The following is a 22,971-nucleotide window of genomic DNA, read 5'->3' on the forward strand; positions in this document are numbered from 1 at the left end:
AGTTGTTTACAACTCCAATGCAATGAGGCTAAATAAATATAATAAAGGACAAGTATAACAAGTCCAAATAAAATTAATGCTTTAAAACTTATTTTCCTTTAAGAAGGGGATAATGAAGATGCAGAAGATAAACAAAGTGAGTGCAACCTATCATATGTAGTGTTGGATAAAAACAAAAATCATAAGTCTGAGTTAATATAATTGTCATTGAAAGTCTTTACCTTATTATTTCTAGTGAGGAGTTCATTCTCTTGAGAGTATTAAATTTTTCTTTAATTTTCCCATGTCAAATATTGTTAGGGAAAATGCACTCAACTTGAAATTTTAGCAAAAGTTACTCAACCCTTGAAACAAAAGCATACTCAACACCAAAAACAATCTACTAATAAAACAAAAGTAAGATTTTTGGTTTCACGAATATGCTCCATATCTCTATATTACTTAACTCAACACCAAATTGAGAATAAGAATCATAAGTCATAAATTATTGATATATTATGAAAAACAAATGTTGTAAATAGGGAAATATATTAGAAATTTGAAAAGATGGCATAGGCCAAGAAAATAACAAAAAGGTTGGGAAAGAGAAAAAGGCAAAGAGGAAGAATCATGTGGCATATTTAAAGATTGACACTTATCTTGTGAAATCTTCAGTTTGTCCTCATATCCATCTTTAAAGCAATTAAATTCCTTATCAATGGTAGGAATCCTACATTTCTATGTCTTTTGAAATTCTAATATGTGCTTCTTTATGTATTCACTGAGGCTTGACATGAAATTAAAATATAAATGATTTACTTGAGCTTATACACATCATCTTATTATAAGCTTGATCATTAAATATCCTCCAAGAACTAAACTGCATTATCCATAACTCTGTAATTGATATCATGATCACAATCCATGTCAATGGGAAATAATAGGACATCAAGAATAGAAAACACTGTGTAATCATATCCTATAGATGTTAATATTGGCAATATATCATAGACAAACACAACATTAATATGATCACACTTTACAGGACTTAAAGCTTGACCTAATATTGGAACAATCCTAAAGCATTCAACATCCTAATACTAAAACCAGCATACAAAATAGAGCTAAATAGAGTTTGGCACTATTTCATCATACCAGTGGCTTAATATGAGGATATAAAAACTCCACTAGATAACATGGTATGGAGTTTGGATTTAGACTATACCATATATGAATTTTGAGCCAAAATTCAATTTTGTTGTACTATAAAACAAAGATTCAATACGCATTTAAATCCCTTACAAGCACTAGCTCTCTGTATTCAACTTTTGCATACAAAATAGTGTCAAACAGTGTTTGACACAATTTCAACATATTAATGGCTTAATGCAAGGAGATGGATACCTTATAGACTAGAGGAGCATGGAACTTAGGCTTATACCCAAAGCAAACAATAAAAAGCAATACATCCCAACAAAAGTTAAATTAATGTCTCAAATGGTCAATTATACTTCTAACCTACTATATATTTAAAACCCCTTTAGCCCCCTTTCCCCCCTCTATATGAATGTATGCTGTAGGCTTTCACCCCAGTCCAAGGAGTTAAGGATGTACTTAAAGGATGAATTAACATTCTTATAATACAAAAGGATGCTCATCAACACCACCACTAGGTTAAGGCCCCAAAGCATATCTATCTACTAAGTCCCACTAACTTTTGAGACTTCTTCACCACATGACTATACTTTTGGTTATTCAATAAGAGAACCATTGCATTTTAGGATTTTGGGATAACATTTTAAAACATCATAGCCTAACGTGAGCCTTTTAAATACTCTCCCCACCTTTTGCCACCAAAGTGTTCTAACTATATGGCTAAAGTAAAGTTTTAATGAGCCAAGTAAAATAGCTAAGTAAGCAGTGCCACTTACACTTAGATTGAAAGCATTGACCATTTAATCTCCCAAAAAAGGTAGAATAGCCTTTTGAACATTTTACCAAATTATTTCACTTGTCCATTCATGTTTGCCTTAGTCTTGGACTCTCTAACATTTATATCATCACTCATCATATAACATAGCTATCCTTAGTCACATTGGCCTTCCTTAGCCACACAAGTTTTACCCATGTAAGGACTTTAGGGTTTGAGAAACAATCATTTAGGCTTTCACCTCAAACCTGAGCTTGGTTTTAAACTTGGTTTCTTGGTATTAGTTTTGGTCTCAACCTTAATCTTAGTTTCAATCTTGAACTCCATCTCAAGTTTAACCTTGACACATAACACTTGCCATATGTTACTCATTTTTTTATCTTTTATTTGAGACTCACTTACCAATGATTTGTGCTTGTTCCTTAAGCACTTCTTTAGAAGTTCCACTTATGTTTTTAACTTTTTAAGTTGATGCAAATGTGTTACACTTGTTAAACTTTTACCTTGGCCACTATCACATTCAACTCCACTTTGGGATTTAGGGATTTTTGTATTATATAGAATTATGCTGCTACAAAGGAGGAGTAAATTACTCTACCATGAAACTGAATGAAAAGAAGAAAACAAAAATGACAAAATGGAAAACCTACAAAAAAAAAGAGATTTAGGCAATGGAAAAGTTAGATCTAAATCAAAAAATGCAAATCTAAGCACTCCTCAAAGATCAATGAGAGAACAAAATATAATCCAAAATTATTAAATTATTTAGTCTAATCTGAGTCCTACTATGCTAATAATAACATTTAGCATTGTAGTTGTATATCTAAACTTCACAGAAGATAGTGATTAATTTATTAATTAAATATTTGTAAAACTTTTACTAGTTTTAAATTTAAATTTTATTTATGAATTATAATTATACTAATTATTTCATTTAAATCTAATTAAGATACTAAAATAAAATAATTATTTATTGTAATTTTACATATAATTTTTAAAACTAAATATAATTATGAAATATTATATAATAAAGTTTAGGTAGTTATTATTTTTTAATTAAGAAAAATCACTTTATACATAGCCTAGAATTTCTTTACATACATTTAAACACCTTTCTTTACCTATCTAATATAGTAAATTTCTAAAAACTTCTTATTGAATCTGAAATGATATTTAATAAATTTAGTGAAGTGTTAAAGAGCCACTTTAACTCCCCCAAAAATCAAATGATCAATGCTCCCAATTTAAGTGTAAGTGGCATTATTTACTTAGATACTTAGTGTGGTTCATCAAAACCCCACTCTAGCCACATAGTTACAGCACTTAAGGGCAAAAAGTGAGGAAAGTACCCATGAAATTTGTGTAAAGCCATAGTGTTTTGAAATGTTATCCTAAAGTCCTAAATGGTGGAAAGGAAGAAGAGTAATCCTCTTGTATAGTGACTAAAGACATGGTTACATGACGAAGAAGTCTTAAAGGTCAGTGGGATATAATGGTTGGGCTTTTGAACCTTTACCCAATGGCAATGTTAGTGAACACAACCATAGATGGAGAAGGATTAGTGTTTTTTATATCTTTAGGCATCATAAGGATGCTAAGGGGTGATTTTAGAATGATTACTCATGGATGAAGGACCCATTCTTTGAAAAACAAAACTATAGCATAGCTTTAGATTATATTTATTTACCCTTGTCTCATTGGTGAGCACTTGGATCAAGTGCAAAGGTTAAATGGTGCCATTTATGGGGTTAGCATACCCCTAAGTCCAGAATAAAACTCATAAAGGTTGTGAGTGAGACTTATTCAAGTGGTCAAAAGTGTAATTAAGTGAATAGAAAATTTAATTGCTTACATGATAACAATCTTTTATAAAAGTGATTTTGTGATGTATTTATGTTTTTTCTTTTTGTGGAAGTCAAAATTTGTGTGTAGCTCCTACTTGAATGATTGTAGTGATGGTGATAGTAGTAGAGTTGGTGACTATGATATGGGGAAAGGGTTTTGTAAAACTTGGAGAAGGGCTACTCTATTGTGGAGTTTGTGTGATTGGCCATACCTTAGTAGCTTGTATTGACAATAAATTTGGCCTATCAAGATTTCCATTAAAAGGCTCCCAATCAAACATTCTTTAATCCTTAGTGCAATTTGAATCCCAGACAATGTGCTTCAAGGTAAGGAATCTTGTATATGCAATTAATTCTATTTGCTAATAGATTTTTTCTTATAATAAGAATAATGATTGTTGAGACTATATTCATGATGAACTTACGGGTTTATTTATTTGTTTTGTGCAAATATCTCTATTAGCTGTTTAAAAATATAGCTAATTCTTAAATAGAGGTATTACAACCCACCTTTATGTATTTTTTGGTAAGAGTAGTTGTTCTTTGTTTTCCTTGGCTAAGTCTAATTTTTTATTTGTTTAGAATATAATATTCTTAACTCTTTCACTAGCAACACTCTCTAGTTTTCCTCTAAAGATAGACAAAAGCCAAGTAAGATTTCTTAGATTTCTCAAAATAAAGAGACTAACTTGTAAATTATAATTTTGCACTAGTATTGCATTAATGCTTCCACAAAAAAATTCAATTTTTATGTGTGATTGCATGATTTAGTAATTTGTTGTAGCCTATGAGGTTTGAGGACAACAAGAACATCATAATGATGCTTCCACAATGATCTGAAAGTGATGTTCTCGTCAAGTCTTCCTTTGCTAGTGATCAAGAGTTAAGATTTTCCTAGAAACTAGGGTCTAACTCTAGTTCAAATTGGGGGGATTTACAAGAGATTTGTCCGGGAAAGTGTGTGCTACAACTTGTGTAGACAATTGGAACCATTAGTTCACTGGATGAGAGAGGAGCAAGGCAAGATTGGTCAAGTGAGGAAGTGGAGAGTGTTTTGAAAGGAGGTTGATAATCCGATCTACATTCAAATGGGTTGTAGCAATCACAAAGACATTTTTTGGATTGTGACAATAGTTGATTCTGATCTTTTTGATCTTTGCACTGCCTTTTAGAGAAATACAGACACGTTCTACTGGAACTAGTGTGTTTTGCGGAAACAAAATAATCTTGAAAGCTATAAGAATTTCCTTAAAGCAAAATTTTATACTTGACCACATGGTAAAATCTTTTCCTTTTAATTTACATTCTCCCAGTCTGTGGGCTTTAGAGTTATATTTCTAGTATGATAAAGTTTTTGGTTGTGCAGGATTGCATCAAGATCTCTTGAGGTGGACCAGACGCTCACACTCTCTCTCTCTCTCTCTCTCTCTCTTAAATGGGGAAATAAATTTTAAAAAAATATATTCAAATAACTAAATAAAAACTATAAACTGGAAATGATGTACTCTTTTAAAGTTTTAAATTTTAGCCAAACAACTTAGTGATGAGCCTGTGCTACCAACTTCACAAAGAACAGCCAACTCGATCTCATGAACTTTAGCAAGCCTATATGTTTGAGTGTCTCCCTTGGAAAAAGTTCTTAAAGAACAGCCAACTCGATCTCATAAACTTTAGCAAGCCTATATGCTTGAGTGTCTCCCTTGGAAAAAGTTCCTCCACTTGCTCATCATTCTTCAAAATAACTGCCTTTCCATGGAATGCTTTGTTTGTGGCCAACAGTTCTTGGTCCTCAATCATTGCAACCGCATCCATGGCTTGAGAGCAAGATGGTCTTGAGAACAAGACAATGTTATGTTCTCATGAAAATCTTTATAAACAATTTTAAAGGCTAGCCAATTCCTATATAAGTTTATGTCATTTGCCTATGAACTAAATATTTGTTTTGTTTATACTAGTTATTGTGGGGTTTGACCTGCAATACTTTTGTGAGTGTGAGTTGATAATGTTCTCAAAACCATAGGTCAAGTGCTGCAAACAACACCACAAAAGAGCCCTCTTCACCACATACTTGCTCTAGTACTATACAAAATGTGCTTTGAACTCTTCTTTTGCTTGTTTCTTGCTGTAAAGTTGTGTTTCACAAGGTTTGCTATTTTGTGTTTGTTTTGTTTTGTTTTGTTTTTTCTTTTTATATTTGCTTTTTTCCTTTCAGCTATTTTAAGTTTGGATTTTTGTGATGAATTATTAGGCTGGCTTTGTGAGTGTGGTGGTCCTTAATCATGAAAACCTGGAGACATTCCAGTCATAGCTATGATATTGTAAGCCACAAATTTTTCCTTTCCAATTTGCCAACTTACCTCATCTATCCGTCCAACGCTGCCTTGGCTTTTGCTAAGTTCCCTCGCCAAGGTTCTCGCCTATGGTACCAGCTCCTACTTGGTTTCAGCTACTCACTGCACGAGCAACGGAGTGTTAGCCATCCTTCCACGGATTCCCAAATCATTCCCAATCCCCCTCCCTGGGTTAGACTGGACTTAAGGTTCGGCTACACTCCCCGCAAGCACAAGCAGCCAAGCACACCAAGCTTCCAGGTTCCTAACATCCCTTGGTACCACAAGACTTGATCATGGGACCCTCTAAATCCCAAGTCTTGAGTGCAACACTTGCTTCGGGATGCCGGGGCGAAACACCGTGGCCTAGCGGCCCGGTATGGGTACCTCTCGCCCCCCACTTCCATCCCGAAGGAAGGCCCAAGCCCCTAGGGAGGGCGAGGACCAATGAGCCGCATGGTACTCAAGTGGGGCACCACTCCACATGAGCCGGGAGCACCGCAATCGGTTTCCCTTTCGGGAGTGGGAGCTGCTCTTGAGCACTTCCTTGGATGGCCCCTCCGGCACCAGCCAAGTCCATGCTCACTCCCACCCAAGGCCCCTCGGTCCCAGTCTCAACCTCAAGTCGGTTTGGAAGCCCAACTGGAGAGTCCCTTCAAAACTGGTTCCTGGACCTCACTATCCCTACTATACTTTTGGAACCCCCTGCAGCCCCCCCCCCCCCCACCAACGTTTGCGAGAAAAAGGCTTTGTGTTTTCACCCCTTGACCCGTATTAGTATTTGGACTTAGTCTCTGGCTCGATCTCGGACCCGATTTCGGATCCGACTTCGGAGTCGGTTTCGGACTCGATCTCGGACTCGATCTCGGACCCGATCTCGGACCCGACTTCGGACTCGACCTCGGACTCGGTCTCGGACCCGATTTCGGATCTCGGACTCCGTCTCGAACTCGGTCTCGAACTCGGACTCGAACTCGGTCCCCGAGTCGGTCTCGGACTCGATTCCGGACTCGATCTTGAACTCGGTCCTAGAGTCAGTCTTGGACTCGATCTTCGACTTGGTCTCATCCGATGAACTCTTTGTCATTTTGGTCATGCTTTCGGGGTTCCTTTAGCCTACGACACCTCGGCGAGTTGGTTCCTTACAACTCCACCACCCATAGAAGAAGTTCGATGCCCACATCGAACGTCTCGTTTTATCCTACGACTTGTTGACCATGTCTCCGGGGGCATCCCCCCACTTAGCGGTGTGCCTAAGTTAGCCTCCCCGGCCAAGAGCCCATGACAACGGAATATAGGTGTCCCTATACTCCTCACCTCACCACGCCCTAGTATAGGGTCGGGACTTGAACCCAGCCTTGCTTTACTAGGGGTTGGGAACCCAACCTCCGTAGAATACGTCTACGGATTCGACATCCCCGCAGGGAGTCGGGCGTAGCTCCCTACGCCTGGTCGACCTAGCTAACCCATGCTAATTAGCTTACCTTCGGCGCGCCTTCGGGTCCCAACATATGCCATTGCTCAACTTCTCAAATTGATACTTTTAATTGAACTTTGCATAAGTACATAGAGTTCTGCCATGTAGAAATTCCTCCACTAGATCTTGCGCGTTCGCTAGGTTCTCCTCCGGTTCCCAGGTTGCTTCGCAGTGTGGAAATCCTTTCCACTTCACATGGAACTCTCTCACCTCGCGTCCTTGTCGCTTGCTCTTGCGCGCATTGAGGATGGCTTTGACTTCGTATTCCTCCTCCCCTTGGATAACCTCAGGTAAAGGTCTTACTTGGTCCTTGCGAAGCGGATCCTCAAAATACGGCTTGAGTAAGTTCACGTGGAACACGGGATGCATCTTCCCCATCTCTCAAGGAAGTCGGAGACGGTAAGCCACTTTACCGATTCGAGCCTCAATCTCGTAAGGCCCCGCGAACCTGTTTAAGGAACTCAAGATCAATTCATTTACAGGAATACATGCATTTTTACCTTTGGGTCAACTTCCAGCTGATCCCACTTGGTAGCCTGAGGTTCTTGGTGTTCAGCCACACCTTCTCCCCAGCTTGGAACTCCACATCTCGACGCTTTTGGTTCGTGTACTTAGTTTGCCTTTGTTGAGCCTGTTCCAAGGAATCCCTCACTAGATTCCAAATGTTGAGTCTTTCCGCCGTGAATGCCTCCACTGCGGGTAACTCTCCATGATACTCGGCCACGCCGAGTTCCACAGGACCTTCAATAGCTCGCCCATTGATGACTTCCCATGGACTCACCCCGATGCTCGAATGTGGTGAGTTGTTATAACACATTTCCGCAAGTTCCAAATGACTTACCCAGTCGGTCTGGTCTCCCGAGACATAGCATCGCAAATAATCCTCCAGCTGCCTATTCACCCTTTCCGTTTGTCCGTCTGTCAAGAAGTGTTAGTGCCATCAATCTTGACTCAATACCCATTACCTGTCTGTGGGTGATAGGCCGTGCTGAATTTCAACTTGGTGCGATACTGTTCTAGGAGTGTCCTCCAGAACCTACTGGTGAAGATCTTATCTCGATCTGAGATAATCTCTTCCGGCCTTCCCCGCACTCGAACCACTTGTTCAAAGAACAGCTTCGCCACACCTTCCGCATCCACATCCGTTGTGGTGGGTATGAAATGTGCCATCTTTGAAAATCGGTCCACCACCACGAATATCGCATCGAACCCCTCGCTTGGGGGTAGTCCCGTGATGAAGTCCATCGTGAGACATTTCCATGGACGATCTGGAATGGGGATGCTTTGCAACAAGCCCCCACTAGCCTTCGTCACGGCTTTGACCTGCTGACATGTTGGACATGTCTTTACATAGTCTTGGACGTCCTTAGCCATATCTGGCCAGTGATACTTCCTTTTGAGTAAGCCCATCGTCTTGGGCACTCCGCCGTGTCCCGCGAGAGGTCCGTCATGACACTCTTCCAAGGCTACTTTCCTTAGTTCCCCTTCTGGAACATACACCCTCGTTTGCTTGTAATATATGAGTCCGTTGCGTTCCGCATAGCCCGTTTTCTCTTCCGTTGGCAGCTCACCTCTCTGGTGAGCTTCCTGCGCCTCCAGGTTCCTCAGCAACACTTCTTGTGCTAGACCATCACTCTCGTATGCGGTCCGCACATCGTCCCAAAAGGTTGCTGTCGCGCTAGATATCGCCAACTTCAAGCTCGCTTTTCGACTTAGCGCATCTGCCACGATGTTGCTCTTCCCAGGCTTGTACAGGATCTCGCAATCAAACTCGGCCAAAGCATTGGCCCACCGACCTTGTTTTCCCCTTAGGTCGGGCTGTGACAAGAAGTGTTTCGTTGCCACATTGTCCGTGTAAACCTTGAAGTGTCTCCCAAGGTAGTGTCGCCACTCCTTGAGCGCCTTGACCACCGCAAACAATTCCTTCTCGTGGGCAGGCCACTTCCGTTGAGCCTTGTCCAACTTCTTCGAGAAGAACGCTACTGGATGGTTGTCTTGCTTCAAAACTGCGCCCAACGCAAAGTCCGAAGCATCCGTGTCTACCTCAAAGTCCTTACCAAAGTCTGGTAATGCCAACACCGGAGCCTTCCTCAACTTCCCTTTGAGGTGGACGAATGCTGCCTCGCATTCCGCTGTCCATACCATCTTCCCTTTTCCTGTTTGGTCCGTTAAGGGCAGGGCTACTCTCGAATAGTGTCTGATAAACTTTCGATAGTAGTTGCATAGCCCCAGGAACGCCCTCAACTCATGTACATTCGATGGTCGTTCCCATTCCTGGATCGCTTGGACCTTCTCCGGGTCCACCTTGAGCCCGTCCTGGCCCACCACATGCCCGAGAAACTTTACCTCTTGTTGAGCAAAGTCACATTTGCTCTCTTTAGCATACAGTTTGTGTTCCCTTAGTTTCTCAAACACCTTCGCCAAGTGTTCGGCATGCTCCTCTAGCGTCTCGCTATAGATCAGGATGTTGTCAATATAGACGACTACGAAGCGATCCAGATAGGGTATAAAGATGTGGTTCATCAACGCCGAAAACGTTGCCGGCGCATTGCACAGCCCAAAGGGCATCACCAAAAACTCAAAGCTCCCATACCTCGTTCGACAGGTTGTCTTCTCGACATCTTCCTCAGCTACCCTGATCTGGTAGTATCCTGACCTTAGGTCAATCCTCGAGAAGTATTTTGCCTTTCCCAACCTATCGAACAGGTCCTCGATCCTTGGCAAAGGGTACTTGTTCTTCTTGGTATACTTGTTGAGCAACCGGTAGTCTATGCACATGCGCATAGATCCATCTTTCTTTTTCACAAATAGCACCGGCGCCCCATACGGCGACTTGCTCAACCTAACATACCCTTTGTCCACCAACTCCTCTAGTTGGCTCTTGAGCTCCTTGAGTTCTTTTTCGTTCAATCGATAGGGTGGACGAACCACCGCCTCAGCACCCTCGACCAGCTCAATCTTATGTTCTATCGGTCGTGCGGGGGGCAACCCCGCCGGTAGCTCCTCCGGCATCGTATCCTGGAATTGGTCCAGCACCTGCTGGATCACTAAAGGTACTTCTTCCGTTCTTGTCTTTTTGTCACTCTTCACCGAGAGTAAGCACAAAAAGGCTGCCTTAGTCCCTTTAGTGAGTTGTCCTCTCGTGGACACCAGGTTTAAGCATGACTCTTTGGCTTTGCTTTGCCCTACCTTTAGATCCTGGGCCTCCACCCTAGATCTTCTTCCTTGGGCATTCGCCAATACCACAAGGTTCCTACCTTGTCCATGCAGGGCTACCACGAACCGATTAAACCAATCCATTCCGAAGATCACGTCAAATCCCGCCATGTCCAACATGGTGAAATCCATGTCCACTTTCCATGTCCCCACTTCGACTCTCGCTTGTCGAAGTACCTCATCGGTGCTTTGGCTACCTTGAACAAACTCTATAGTCCTTGGTTCGCCTAGCCGCTGCACCGTTAGTCCGGCTTGCCGGACTATGTCTGCAGCCACAAAATTATCCAAAGCACCCGTGTCAATAAGGATCTTAACAAAGCTACCTCCGAACTTCCCTCGGAGGGCTAGTAGATGTCGCGAACGACTTTCTACCAAAGTTGCTCGTGTAATGAGTAACTTTGAGTTAGGGACTGGATCACATACCTCAGTTTGGACTTCACCCGACTTGATGGCCATATTGGCTCTGGCCTTCTTCGGGTAGGGACATTCCCTCGAGAAGTGTCCCGCTTCGCCGCAGTTGTAGCATACGTTGTTTCCCACGCTGCTATACGACTTGACCTTCTTATCCGTGGGTTTGTCTTTTTTCGCTTGACTCCCCCACGTACTCGCTCGCTGGCCACCGGATTTGCCTTTCCGGAACCCCGAGGACTCATTCTTAGAGAAACTCTTTTTGAATTTCCCCTTGCTATACGTTCCCCTTGGTTTGGCCCCTTTGCTAAATGTGAATCCCGACCCCGTCGTGTTCCCCTTTCGCAGGTTATCGTTGAAATGCACCTTGATGGCCGCATCCAACGCTTCCTTGTAGTTGGTCGGGTTCCACCGCATCACCTCACCGCGAGCCCAAGTTTGCAAACCTGATATGAAGGCATGGAACGCATCCATATCCCCCATGTCCGTGACAAGTATCCTCTTTGCCATGAACCCATTCACATATTCCTGGATGGTTCCAGTCTGCTTCAGCCTACTCAACTCATCTCTCAGATGCAGAGTGGCATTCGGAGGAACGTATGTTGCGCGGATCCTCGCCTTCATCATATCCCAAGTGGCCACTGGTCCTTCGTTGGCCTCCATCGTTCTCCACCAAGACTTGGCATTATCTGCCAAGTATGGTTTTGCACATGGGACCTTCTCCGAGCTCGGTAACCGCAACGCTCAGAAGTAGTCCTCCATATCGTAAAACCAATCCTCCACCACCTTATAGTCGTTCACTCCCTTGAAGACCGGTGGGGGCTTTGGTTTGTACTTGGGAACTGCCTGAGGGACTGATTCTACTTCGGTCTGTTCGACCTTGTCTGGTTTTGCCTCAGTCCCAGCCGAAAGATCCACACCTTCTGCGCTGCCAGCATCCGCAGTCTTTTTCTTTTTCTTCCGCCTCTCGTCACGTTTTAGCTTGCGTACGAGAGTTTCGAGCAGGGCATTGGTCTGTGCCAACTGTCCTTCTAGCACGTCCAATCGAGCCTTGGACGACCGAACCTCGCCACCGGACTCCTGTTTGGAAGTTTCCTCACTAGAGTCCTCCTCATGCAAGGATTCTTCATCCATAGCCTCTTGTTCGACCGGAGGCTCTAGCTCCGGCGGAGGTTCCGTCTCCGCCTGGGTTTGCTTATGCCCTGCCCTTGCCATCTCCCAGCAATCCGCCTCTATCCTTCGCTAGAACTGAGATAAAGGCTCCGATACCAAATTGTAAGCCACAAATTTTTCCTTTCCAATTTGCCAGCTTACCTCGTCTATCCGTCCAACGCTGCCTTGGCTTTTGCTAAGTTCCCTCGCCAAGGTTCTCGCCTATGGTACCAGCTCCTACTTGGTTTCAGCTACTCACTGCACGAGCAACGGAGTGTTAGCCATCCTTCCACGGATTCCCAAATCACTCCCAATCCCCCTCCCCGGGTTAGACTGGACTTAAGGTTCGGCTACACTCCCCGCAAGCACAAGCAGCCAAGCACACCAAGCTTCCAGGTTCCTAACATCCCTTGGTACCACAAGACTTGATCATGGGACCCTCTAAATCCCAAGTCTTGAGTGCAACACTTGCTTCGGGATGCCGGGGCGAAACACCGTGGCCTAGCGGCCCGGTATGGGTACCTCTCGCCCCCCACTTCCATCCCGAAGGAAAGCCCAAGCCCCTAGGGAGGGCGAGGACCAATGAGCCGCATGGTACTCAAGTGGGGCACCACTCCACATGAGCCGGGAGCACCGCAATCGGTTTCCCTTTCGGGAGTGGGAGCTGCTCTTGAGCACTTCCTTGGATGGCCCCTCCGGCACCAGCCAAGTCCATGCTCACTCCCACCCAAGGCCCCTCGGTCCCAGTCTCAACCTCAAGTCGGTTTGGAAGCCCAACTGGAGAGTCCCTTCAAAACTGGTTCCTGGACCTCACTATCCCTACTATACTTTTGGAACCCCCTGCAGCCCCCCCCCCCCCCCCCCCGGGAGACGCACGCTTTGGGCTTTCACCCCTTGACCCGTATTAGTATTTGGACTTAGTCTCTGGCTCGATCTCGGACCCGATTTCGGATCCGACTTCAGATTCGGTTTCGGACTCGATCTCGGACTCGATCTCGGACCCGATCTCGAACCCGACTTCGGACTCAACCTCGGACTCGGTCTCGGACCCGATTTCGGATCTCGGACTCCGTCTCGAACTCGGTCTCGAACTCGAACTCGAACTCGGTCCCCGAGTCGGTCTCGGACTCGATTCCGGACTCGATCTCGAACTCGGTCCTAGAGTCGGTCTTGGACTCGATCTTCGACTTGGTCTCATCCGATGAACTCTTTGTCATTTTGGTCATGCTTTCGGGGTGTTCCTTTAGCCTACGACACCTCGGCGAGTTGGTTCCTTACAGATATGTAAACCTGGGGCCTTTTAACTTATACTCAGCTAATCTTTCCACTTGGAAGTTGGTAAGCTGATGTCTGTGCATAAGCCATCTTGAAGAAATTTCAAGAGCAAGTAATTTGAATAAAAATATGACATTATTTTATTATTTATTTTGAAATTTCCAGTTTTATATTTTAAATTTGTATTAATTGGTAATGATCTGCGTGACTCTAGATCTGGATCAATGCCTATGAAGAATTAAATGGATTGCAACTGCTTGTCTGAAGGAATGGGGTTCATAGCTCCTATTTGTGTGCTAACCTAGCAAAATCTTAGCAATTGTTATAAAAATTGACACACTACAAGTGCATCTTATGAAATTGTCTATTCAGAAAATCACTCCCAGATCCATGAAGCCGCTGCTGAGAACAAGGGCAAGGGTAGCAAAGACAGTTCCCTCATGAATTTCTGGAAAGTCCTCACTTCTAACCTGCAACCCCTTCCAGATCATGCAATCTGGAGCATTCCATTTTTTCCTTCAAAGCTTCAAAGCTTTTACATCATAAGCAAGCTTGAATAGTATTGAGTTTATTGAAACCATATAAACTATTTAGTATGCCCAAAGAGCACTAAAGGTGCATTCATCCCAATCTTTTTAATTTGTTTTCATAATCTTTTTAAGTGTTTTATTTGTAAATTTGAGAGTAGTATGATGTTAAAGCTTTGTGTTTGATCGTGAATTCTTCAATTAGAATCTTGATTATTTCATTGATTCAAACCTTCTTACCAAATTATAAACTTTTGAATTTAAACTTTTTGGAAAGCCCAACTTAGTATTACTTAAACTCAAAGACCCTTAACCTTAAATATTTCAAGACCCTTAACTAATTGGGAAAAAGGGTGCACTTTTATTCATGGGCCTTTTCCCTTTATACTTAAACCCTTATAAATCACTCTTAAACTTATCTCAACTCATCAAAACCTTGTCCCACCTCCTGATTAACAAGTATATATTTGAGAGAACAATGTAGGCAATCGTGCATCCAGTCTCCAGTGCTCTCAAAGATCTTTACTACGACTCTTTGTAAGGAACCAACTCTCCAAGGTGTCATAGGCTAAAGGATCCTCGAAAGCATGATTGAAATGATAAAGAATTTATCAAATGAGACTGAGTCCGAAATTGAGTCCGAGACCGACTTTTAGACCGAATTTAATACCAAGTCTAAGATCAAGTTTGAGACCAGCTCCGAGACCGAGTGCGAGACCAAGTTAGAGACCGAGTTTGAGACTGAGTCCGAGATCCAAGATTGGGTCTGAGACCAAGTTCGAGATCAAGTTCAAGATCAAGTCCGAAGTTGGGTCTGAGATCGAATCCAAAATCAAGTGTGAGACCGAATCTAAGTTTGAGTCTAAGAACAAGCAATGAAGACAATATTATTAATTGGGGGGGGGGAGGGGACAGTGAAAGATGCCCAAGAGAAATATCTGCCTCAGTACTTAACCAGCAGGTTGAGTTTCTAAGCTGTGAAGGCTGAGATACCATGTCTCATCAAAATTAGTGACTGGAATCCACATGCTGATTTGCAGGCTCGTGCTCATAGGTCAGACGAGCAAAGTAGGTATTAAAACTTGTTCCAGATGCTGTTACTCAAATTTTTTCATATGTCCAGGTGATGATCTAGATAGGCTCCGCTAATCAGTGCTAGGGGAACTATTGAGGAGAGGATGATGCAGTTAACCAAGAAGAACATGGTGGTTGAGCATCTCGTGGCTGGACTATTCGCTAAAAATGCTTGGAAATGAGGGCTCGGGGTGTGAATACCTGAGCTGTCTAATCTCACAGTTGAAGCTTTGGCTTTGCGGTGATATGGATGTCAAGAACCGGACCTGGAGCCACTGCCGCCAGTGGGGTAAGATGATATGATCTGGGGCTTGATGTCGTGGAGGCGCGCGCTGCTTTACACTTGTTACAACCTTCCTTATGTTGGATTCTCATTGTCTTGTTAGAAAATGCAAGTTTAAATCAATGTGCAAGACAGTGCCGGTTTGATCAGGGTGTTTTGGTCTACAAAGAAGATCAGATCAAATTGGTGCTTCAACAGGTGCGTGAGAACAAACGATTTGACTAGTTCATCACTGCTTTTGACCCGTTTTCTCCTGTGCAGATCCTTGGCGTATCAGCACACTGAGCAAGAATTATTTGAGCAGTACTTGTGGGGGCGACAATATAGGCAAAGTCTGGTAAGAACATTATGAATCTCTTGCATCAAACACTGTCACCCCTCGACATCATTGCTACCAAACTCCATGGACCAGAACCTCCTCCAGATCAACAACAACAACAAGCAACCCAGCAAGCGATGATAAAGTTTTTTTTTTTTCTCTGTTTTTTATTTTATTTTTCATTTTTAGAATAAAATAAAGCTGCTTAGTACATAAAACTTGAAAAACTATATCGATACAATGTTAGCGCGGAGGCCCTCCAAGGGTAATAAGGTCCAAGAGTGACCAGAGGTTTAAATTCAGTATTGACATGATATAACACAAATTTGTTTTCAAACAACAAATACAAGAATTAAAATTTAAGACCACCTTAGCCATGAAAATGTCTGTCAGATGATGGAGATCCACATTGCTCACATTCATCTTCTGAACAGTTCTATATGGAGTCTAAAACGCCCCTCAAAGTACCTATTCAGCGAGTAGATCGATAATACTGTTGTCCAGGCATGGCAGTTGCGTGACGTGATCAAAAGGCAAGCTTCATTCTTTTGGTTTTCTCACGGAAAAGCCTTTTCTAGGTCATGGTTGGCAATGAGTCCTCCCTTGTGGAACAATCTTCTCGCAGCTTATGCAAAGGAAGGGCACTTCGATGAGGCCCGGAGGGCGTTCAAGAGAATGCCACAGTTCAGCATGGAGGCTTGCATTGCGATGTGCATCGCCTGCGTCAACAAAGGCAAACTCCAGTCCGCCCAGCGAGTCTTTGAGAAGTGCCACCACAAAGATATCCTATCCTGGAACTCTATCCTCGCAGCATTTGCAAGGAGCGGGCATCTCCTCGAGGCCAAGCTGGTGTTCAAGCGAATACCAAGACGTGATTTTGGATCCTTCAAAGGGATCATCGCAGCGTACGTGAAGAAAGGAAAGCCTCACAAAGCCAGGATGATCTTCCGAAGAATCCCGCAAACCTCACGGGTGTTGGATCCCGAGATATCGGAGATGCTGATCCGGGGATATGGAAGCCAGGGAATGGTGATGGAAGCCAAGAACGTCTTCGAGAGTATGCCTCAACCGAGCGCTTCGTGCTGGGCTGCCATGGTCGAGTGCTACGTGAAGAACAAGCTGCTCGTCCAGGCCTCGTTGCTGCTAAACATTGCACCTCCACTCCAGGCTGCAGCTCTCGGGCGATTGATCCAAGCCTTTGGAGTGGAAGCCGGCGACTTCGACTCCGCCAAGAGACTCTTCGATGGCTTTCGCTCGGGATCCGGCGTGGAGGTCTGGAACACGATGCTTCGACTTTGCTGCACGGACGTCGGCAAGCTGGAGTTTGCAAAGGTGGTGTTTGACGCCATGCCCGAGCGGAACTTCTCGACGTGGGACTCCATCTTTGGTGCTTACTTGCGGCTCAAGAGCGTGGAGGAGTCGAGGATTCTGTTCGACAGTGTGCCGGAGAGAACAAGTAGCTGGTGGAGCTCGATGATCTCCGCGTACACTCGGCAAGGCTATCCGGCTCAAGCGTTGAGGCTGTTCAAGCTCATGGACCTGGATGGATTCCGGCCCGACTATGGAACTTACGGCACGGCTCTTTTCGTTTGCTCCAGCGATGCGGACAAGGATGTCGTTCGTAAAGCCATGAGAATGTCCAAGCAACAGAGAGCCCGAGAGACCGCTCCAGTCGACATTTCTTCTCCAGTCGATTCTCAGTCGATCTTGGAACCATGTTACGAGTTGGATCTACCATCGCCACAGCTTGCAAAGAAACAAACCAGACAAAAGCCACCACCTGGGACAATTTCGAAGAAACAATTCAAAGAACGGGAGAGCTGAAAGGAGGCCGTTCTTACTTTTGGTGGAGGACGAAACGTTACAGGCACTCACAAAAGCCCGAAGATCTTCTTGGCTAACTCCTCTTTTCTCTTCTTTTTTTTCCTTCTACTCGACAACAGCAAGGCTGGAGAGTAGCAGGCTGGCCTTTTGTATCGCTCTGGGAAGCTCTTGCATCACCTGAGAAGATTAAAAGGCAAAGTGAAGAAGGGAAGAGCGAATTGCGAAGTTACCTCCTCGCGATCGTCTTCAGCAGTGATGAGGTGGCCAACTTGGTTGAAGGCAGCAATGAGAACTTTGATCGGATCTTTCACGCCCTGTGCACGAGAAGAACTTTGCTGGAGCTTTGAAAAGTTTCGGTACGTTTACCTCTGGATAGACGTGGTAAAACGAGAATGCCTTGCGCTCGGACAAAACTGGAAGACACTCTACAGCCTTGGCACCAATTCTCATTCCTGTTTTCCAGCACAAGAAACTTGTCAAAACTCTATCAAAGTTTTGTTCTTCTCCTACCTGTTGATAGATGTGATACGTTTACGCCAAAAATGTGTGCCAGGAGTCTCAGACGTTTCTCTCTCGACTTTTCTTCGCTTTGGCCCGGCGATGGATTTGCTAATTGCTCAATGTACTGCAGAAAAAGTAGCCACCATTTTTCCAAGTGTGAGTGTTTCATACCTTCACATATGCAAGCGTTTGAGTGTTTGGTTCTGGCAGAGTGGACAACGAGCTCTCTTTTTGCATCGCTGTTAGATCCGCTTCAATGGCCTGTTGGTTTTCATAGTTTCGTGGTCTCATGCATGCTTACGAGAACAAAAAAAACTTGGAGGAAAGCTTACCGAGGAACGATTCAAGCCTAGTTTGTCGTTGAAAATGGCAACGCTGTCTTCGATAGCAGCACAGATTTCGATGGCACTGCCTAATGCGCGGTACACTGCGCGCTAAGAAATACCACGAATCCATCAAAGTTTTCGTACAGAAAGAAAAAGAGAAAACACTGACCTGGTCGACAAGGTATTGCACGTATTTCTTCTCTCCAAACTTCCATTTCTCGAATGGAGGAAGCTTTCGCGGCTGCACAACCGCAATGTCTCCCTGCAAAAACAAATCTCATTAACTTCGTTCTTATTGTTCTTTTTTTCTAGCAAAAATACCTTGCTTTCCAAGAGCTGAATTCGCTTCACAAGTTGCTCGTAGAATGGCAAGTCATTCCCAAAAGAGCTGGCCGATGGACTAAAACTCTTGAGCTTGAGCTTCTCAAGGTCCTCTGGATTCTCTCCTCCGTCCCACGACTCTACTTGCACAAAATCCACCTTTCCTTTCGCTGCGACCTCGGGATCAATGTGCAGCCTTCTCTTCCGGTGCTTCACTTCCTACAAGTTGGGGAAAGAAGCAATTGCTTCTGCAAAGAACAAACAAAGCACAAAGAAAGTTCTATACCTTCTCCACTTCTTTCACCACACTCTTGAGCTCCTGCTGCTTTTTCGTAGCTGCCTCTTTCTTCTGTGGAGCACTCTGGCCAAATCCTCGTTTCGGAGGAATAGAATTTGTCACAACGAGCTTAAGTTTCACTGTCGGGGGCATAAGCGTCGAGATTGCAAGATGCGCCATGGTGAGAGGACCTATATCCACAAACAAAACCGCAAAATCTACATGGGCGGGCCAGAAATGCCAATGCAGGATCCGAGAGTGATCTCGCTCACCGAAATGCGCCTACTCCAAGCTTCTTTTTGGTTGATCCATCCAGATAGGTTTTTTCAGAAAGGTGAGTTTCTACATTGAATATAAATTTAATATAATAATTTTCTTGAGTTCAACAGATTCTTTCATCTTATAAAATTAAATTCTAAACATTGTGAACTTCTTTGTGGAAGCTTTAGATACATTAACTTTTAAAAACTAAATGACATAATTGAAATTATTATTATATACTTAAGATCACCTGTCTTTGTCATGAATGTGATTATTGGTACTATAAGTTATGTGTCAATGAGTCTTTTTAGATATTATTATCTTCTATGACAGCAAAAAATTAGTATTGTTATACTCTCTATCAATTTCATTTGTAGGTATTCAGCATGGCATTAGTGGATTGCTTTTAAACATGATTATGGTGATCAATTAAGGATGTATGGATGAGCTTATTAGTTCAATTAGTTATTGTTATAAACTTTTATTAGATTGATATTTTTTTTCGTAAGTTTAAGGTTTAGTCAAATTGAGTCCCAAAAGAAAATTATCAGAGATAAAGGATTAAATATGTAAATCATCTTCTTTTATTTAAGAAATAATTTGCAACAAAGTGTAATTTCATTACTCATATTTACATTATGCAATCAAGAGTCCCTACATGTTAATTATAATTGTCCTACAAGTGGTGTGCCATGGATTAAATAGTGGTGAAGTGCTAAACCATTTTGCTTAAACATGCTAACAAAAGGTTTGTGTTGTAATGCTCAATTCTTTTTAGTTGGGTAACTTAGTGTTAGATTATTTTTTAGTTGGTCAGACAAAGAATAATATATATTTGTTTACATTATAAATGAAGTAAGTGGTATTAAGTGTTATAAATCTATATCAATGGGATATGGCATTTATGCTACATTTTATCATTTGAGTTAGCACTTAATACTAGTATAAACCTTTATAGTAGTGGTATAGGCTTAGTTTGTGATATCATTTAAATGATTATCAAGTTATTTGATTTCTATATCATGTTTTTGTGATCATAAGCAATGTATTTGCAAAGTTGCTTAGTCAAACAATAATCAACCCCAAAAAGGTTGATCATGATGCTGGTTTACTTACAAGTAATAGCATTGTTTTTCATGATCCATCATGTTAAGCTAGTGTTAATACTTTGGTTCCTTGAGATTTTGTCCATTAAGGTTTTAGAAAAATTGTAGTATTTATTTGCTATAACTTGTTGGTGAATTTATAAATTGTTGATTGTTCATAGGTAAATTGTAAACTAAAGAATGTGTGAAATTAAGGCATTTACATTGCTAACACTTATGATAATAAAAGTGGCATTATTACATCAAATGATAAAGAGTTTTTCTTAGAGCTTGATTTTCATGTTATTTCTCTTGTTATTGTTTTGGTTACATACTAAATTTTAAAAGTGATTGAAGAAGAGTATTAGTGCAATATAAATATCCAAAGATATGATCTTTGTGATTGAGTCTTAGGTATTCATTTTGCATTCTAGCAGATGTCAATATCAAATATTGAATATATAAGTATATTTTTAAATATTTATGCATTCTCTTGAGTTATGGGAGTTTATATTAAGGTGAACTTATATGAAGTTGGTTAACAATTGGGAATTTGTATTTCTGAGCTAAAATGTTTTTTATAATTTTTTAAAAACTTTTCCAGTAGCTGATTTATTTTTGCCTGAAAACCATTCCATTTTTATAAAGCTATTACAAACTAATCAAGTTGAATTACCAATCAAATTGAATGAAGTTGAGTTTAAGTGGCTTAAACTTTATGTGGTAATTTGAATGATGCAGCTTGAAAGGGATACTAACTTTATGTGGTAATTTAAATGATGCAACTTGAAAGGGATGCTAGCTTTTGGGGTTAAGGCAATTAAGTTGAATAAAGCTTAGAGTTAGCATAGAAAGTGGTTAACATTTATACCTTCTTCTTTAGCATTATGCATAGTGGCAAATTGTATTTTCTATTGGACTAAACTCTAGGAAAGTAGTAAACTTTCATTAGTTTTGACTTAGTCTTTGTGGCCTTACATCTTAATTGAGGATAATGACATTTAACTTAGTTGTTTGTAATGAAAGTATTAGTATTCACACTATAACTTTGTCTATTAAAAGGTTATATACATATATAAATCTTATCTTATAGTTTTCATTTTAGGTTCAGCTAAGTGTTGATTATTTATAATTAGCTCATAAGTTCTTTAGTTATGCTTGGAGCTATTGACTAAACATGTTATAAATTCTTGTTGTATAATTAAATTCAAGTAATTCATAAAAGTATAATCTAGCTAAATATTGGTTCTTATAGTTACACTCTTTGGAAGAAATTTTCTAGAGGTTTAAAAAAAAGTATTATAAATACTTAAAAACTTTGTAAATATAAGGAAGAGAAAGTTAGAAAAAAATTTATTTTTCATATTACTACATTAAATTTAGAGCTTGTATATTATAGTGGTACATAAAAGTGATAAAAATTCTTATAATTACCCTATAACTACATTATAATTTTCATATAAAACTATTTAATTAATTTCTAAACTAGTTTTATGATGTTCACATTTATTTGTAGAATAAAACTAGTTGCATAATTTTAAATTTTTTCTATAATTAGTTGATTTTTATAAATAAAATTTTGAAATTTTTATTACTTTATACCTGTTTATGTACTAATACAATCACCCCTTTGGAAATATAGATTTTTATTGTTTATAAATATTTAAGATTCAAGGTTTAGGGTTTATAAAAAATGATTAATACTTAGATTCTTTCATTCATCTAGAGGGGGGTTTTTTATTAGGAAGGAGAGGATTTTTATTTCTTTTTAAGAAGGGAATTTAGTTTTGTTTTGGACTACTTGGATTATTAGGTAATGGTGAAAAATCATTTAGTGTTTGGTAAATTAGTAGTTGATGAATCTTAAGTTTAGAAAACCTGAAAGGTTGAAAAGCATAAGTAAACATACATTGCCTTCTCCCACCTTGAAATGCTAATATAAAACTTAAAGAATATATGTTAAAAGGTAAAATGCATTAATATGGTTATTCACAAAGTTTTGGCTTGAGTTTGCAATCTTATTGACTGTCACTACCCAATAGTTCTAACACTTATAGAGATTGATACACATTCAGAATGTGATTGTTAGCTTTCTTTAGCACATGTATCTATATAACTAAAATTAAACTTTCAATCCATAAATTTTTTTTGCCAATTGTAAACCTATAAAATACCATTAATCTTACATGGATCCTAACCTTCACTCAAAATAATTTGTTGCATGCTATTAAAAAGTTGAGAGGGTCCCCATTAAGAATTGAAGGAACAATCCTACTAAATGGGAATAGAATTGAGATAAGAGTGAGCAATAAGTTCTCAATTTTATTCATGCTTTATGTGTGCATGTCATATGTGTTAAATTTCCTTCTCTCCTCTCATAACAACCAATGCACATGCAAGCTTTACTAGACAGCTATTAAATAAAACAAAACTTTATCAAAATATTTCAACAAGACATAGTTAAAGAAATTATCTTTTGACAGTTACTGTCAAGACCCCCAACAAGATCAAGACTAGAAAATGCTAAAGACAAAGAGAAAAGCTAGTGAAAACAAAGAAGAG

General features: G+C 41.0%; 2 protein-coding genes across 3 annotated transcripts; one reads left to right on the forward strand and one right to left on the reverse strand.

Annotated features, from left to right (window-relative positions):
• The first annotated feature begins 15,380 nt into the window (after window positions 1-15,380).
• Window positions 15,381-17,638, forward strand: LOC112347334 (pentatricopeptide repeat-containing protein At4g02750-like). The gene is made up of 3 exons (XM_024678040.1): window positions 15,381-15,501; window positions 15,757-15,832; window positions 16,393-17,638. The coding sequence occupies exons 1-3, from the start codon at window positions 15,381-15,383 to the stop codon at window positions 17,636-17,638; spliced, it is 1,443 nt and encodes a 480-aa protein (XP_024533808.1).
• Window positions 17,476-19,396, reverse strand: LOC9637897. 2 transcript variants are annotated; one of them, XR_002992761.1, is made up of 11 exons: window positions 19,336-19,396; window positions 19,073-19,254; window positions 18,787-19,005; window positions 18,635-18,727; window positions 18,472-18,573; window positions 18,311-18,400; window positions 18,149-18,263; window positions 18,005-18,090; window positions 17,869-17,952; window positions 17,656-17,815; window positions 17,476-17,594 (listed from the first exon to the last, which is right to left on the reverse strand). XR_002992761.1 is itself a non-coding variant. In XM_002973292.2 (10 exons), exons 2-10 carry the CDS (start codon window positions 19,241-19,243, stop codon window positions 17,744-17,746), a joined length of 1,032 nt encoding a protein of 343 aa, XP_002973338.1. In that variant the 5' UTR covers window positions 19,244-19,254; window positions 19,336-19,396; the 3' UTR covers window positions 17,631-17,743. The 2 variants fall into 2 exon arrangements, 1 of the variants encoding a protein (XP_002973338.1); XM_002973292.2 differs by lacking the exon at window positions 17,476-17,594 and having other exon boundaries at window positions 17,631-17,815.
• Window positions 19,397-22,971: the final 3,575 nt, after the last annotated feature.

This window comes from Selaginella moellendorffii, unplaced genomic scaffold (genome assembly GCF_000143415.4).
Source record: "Selaginella moellendorffii unplaced genomic scaffold, v1.0 SELMOscaffold_21, whole genome shotgun sequence".
In the NCBI taxonomy this organism is placed as follows: Eukaryota; Viridiplantae; Streptophyta; class Lycopodiopsida; order Selaginellales; family Selaginellaceae; genus Selaginella; species Selaginella moellendorffii.

What these genes read in the sequence shown, in the direction of transcription:
- LOC112347334 (XM_024678040.1), top strand. Translation starts at nt 15,381, where the DNA reads ATGCTTGGAAATGAGGGCTCGGGGTGTGAATACCTGAGCTGTCTAATC. An exon ending in GAGCCACTGCCGCCAGTGGG is followed by an intron (nt 15,502 to 15,756) that starts GTAAGATGATAT and finishes TCTCCTGTGCAG; the next exon opens with ATCCTTGGCGTATCAGCACA. An exon ending in GACAATATAGGCAAAGTCTG is followed by an intron (nt 15,833 to 16,392) that starts GTAAGAACATTA and finishes AGCCTTTTCTAG; the next exon opens with GTCATGGTTGGCAATGAGTC.
- LOC9637897 (XM_002973292.2), bottom strand. Translation starts at nt 19,243, where the DNA reads ATGGCGCATCTTGCAATCTCGACGCTTATGCCCCCGACAGTGAAACTT. An exon ending in TTCAGCTCTTGGAAAGCAAG is followed by an intron (nt 18,728 to 18,786) that starts GTATTTTTGCTA and finishes TTGTTTTTGCAG; the next exon opens with GGAGACATTGCGGTTGTGCA. An exon ending in AAACGCTTGCATATGTGAAG is followed by an intron (nt 18,264 to 18,310) that starts GTATGAAACACT and finishes CTTTTTCTGCAG; the next exon opens with TACATTGAGCAATTAGCAAA.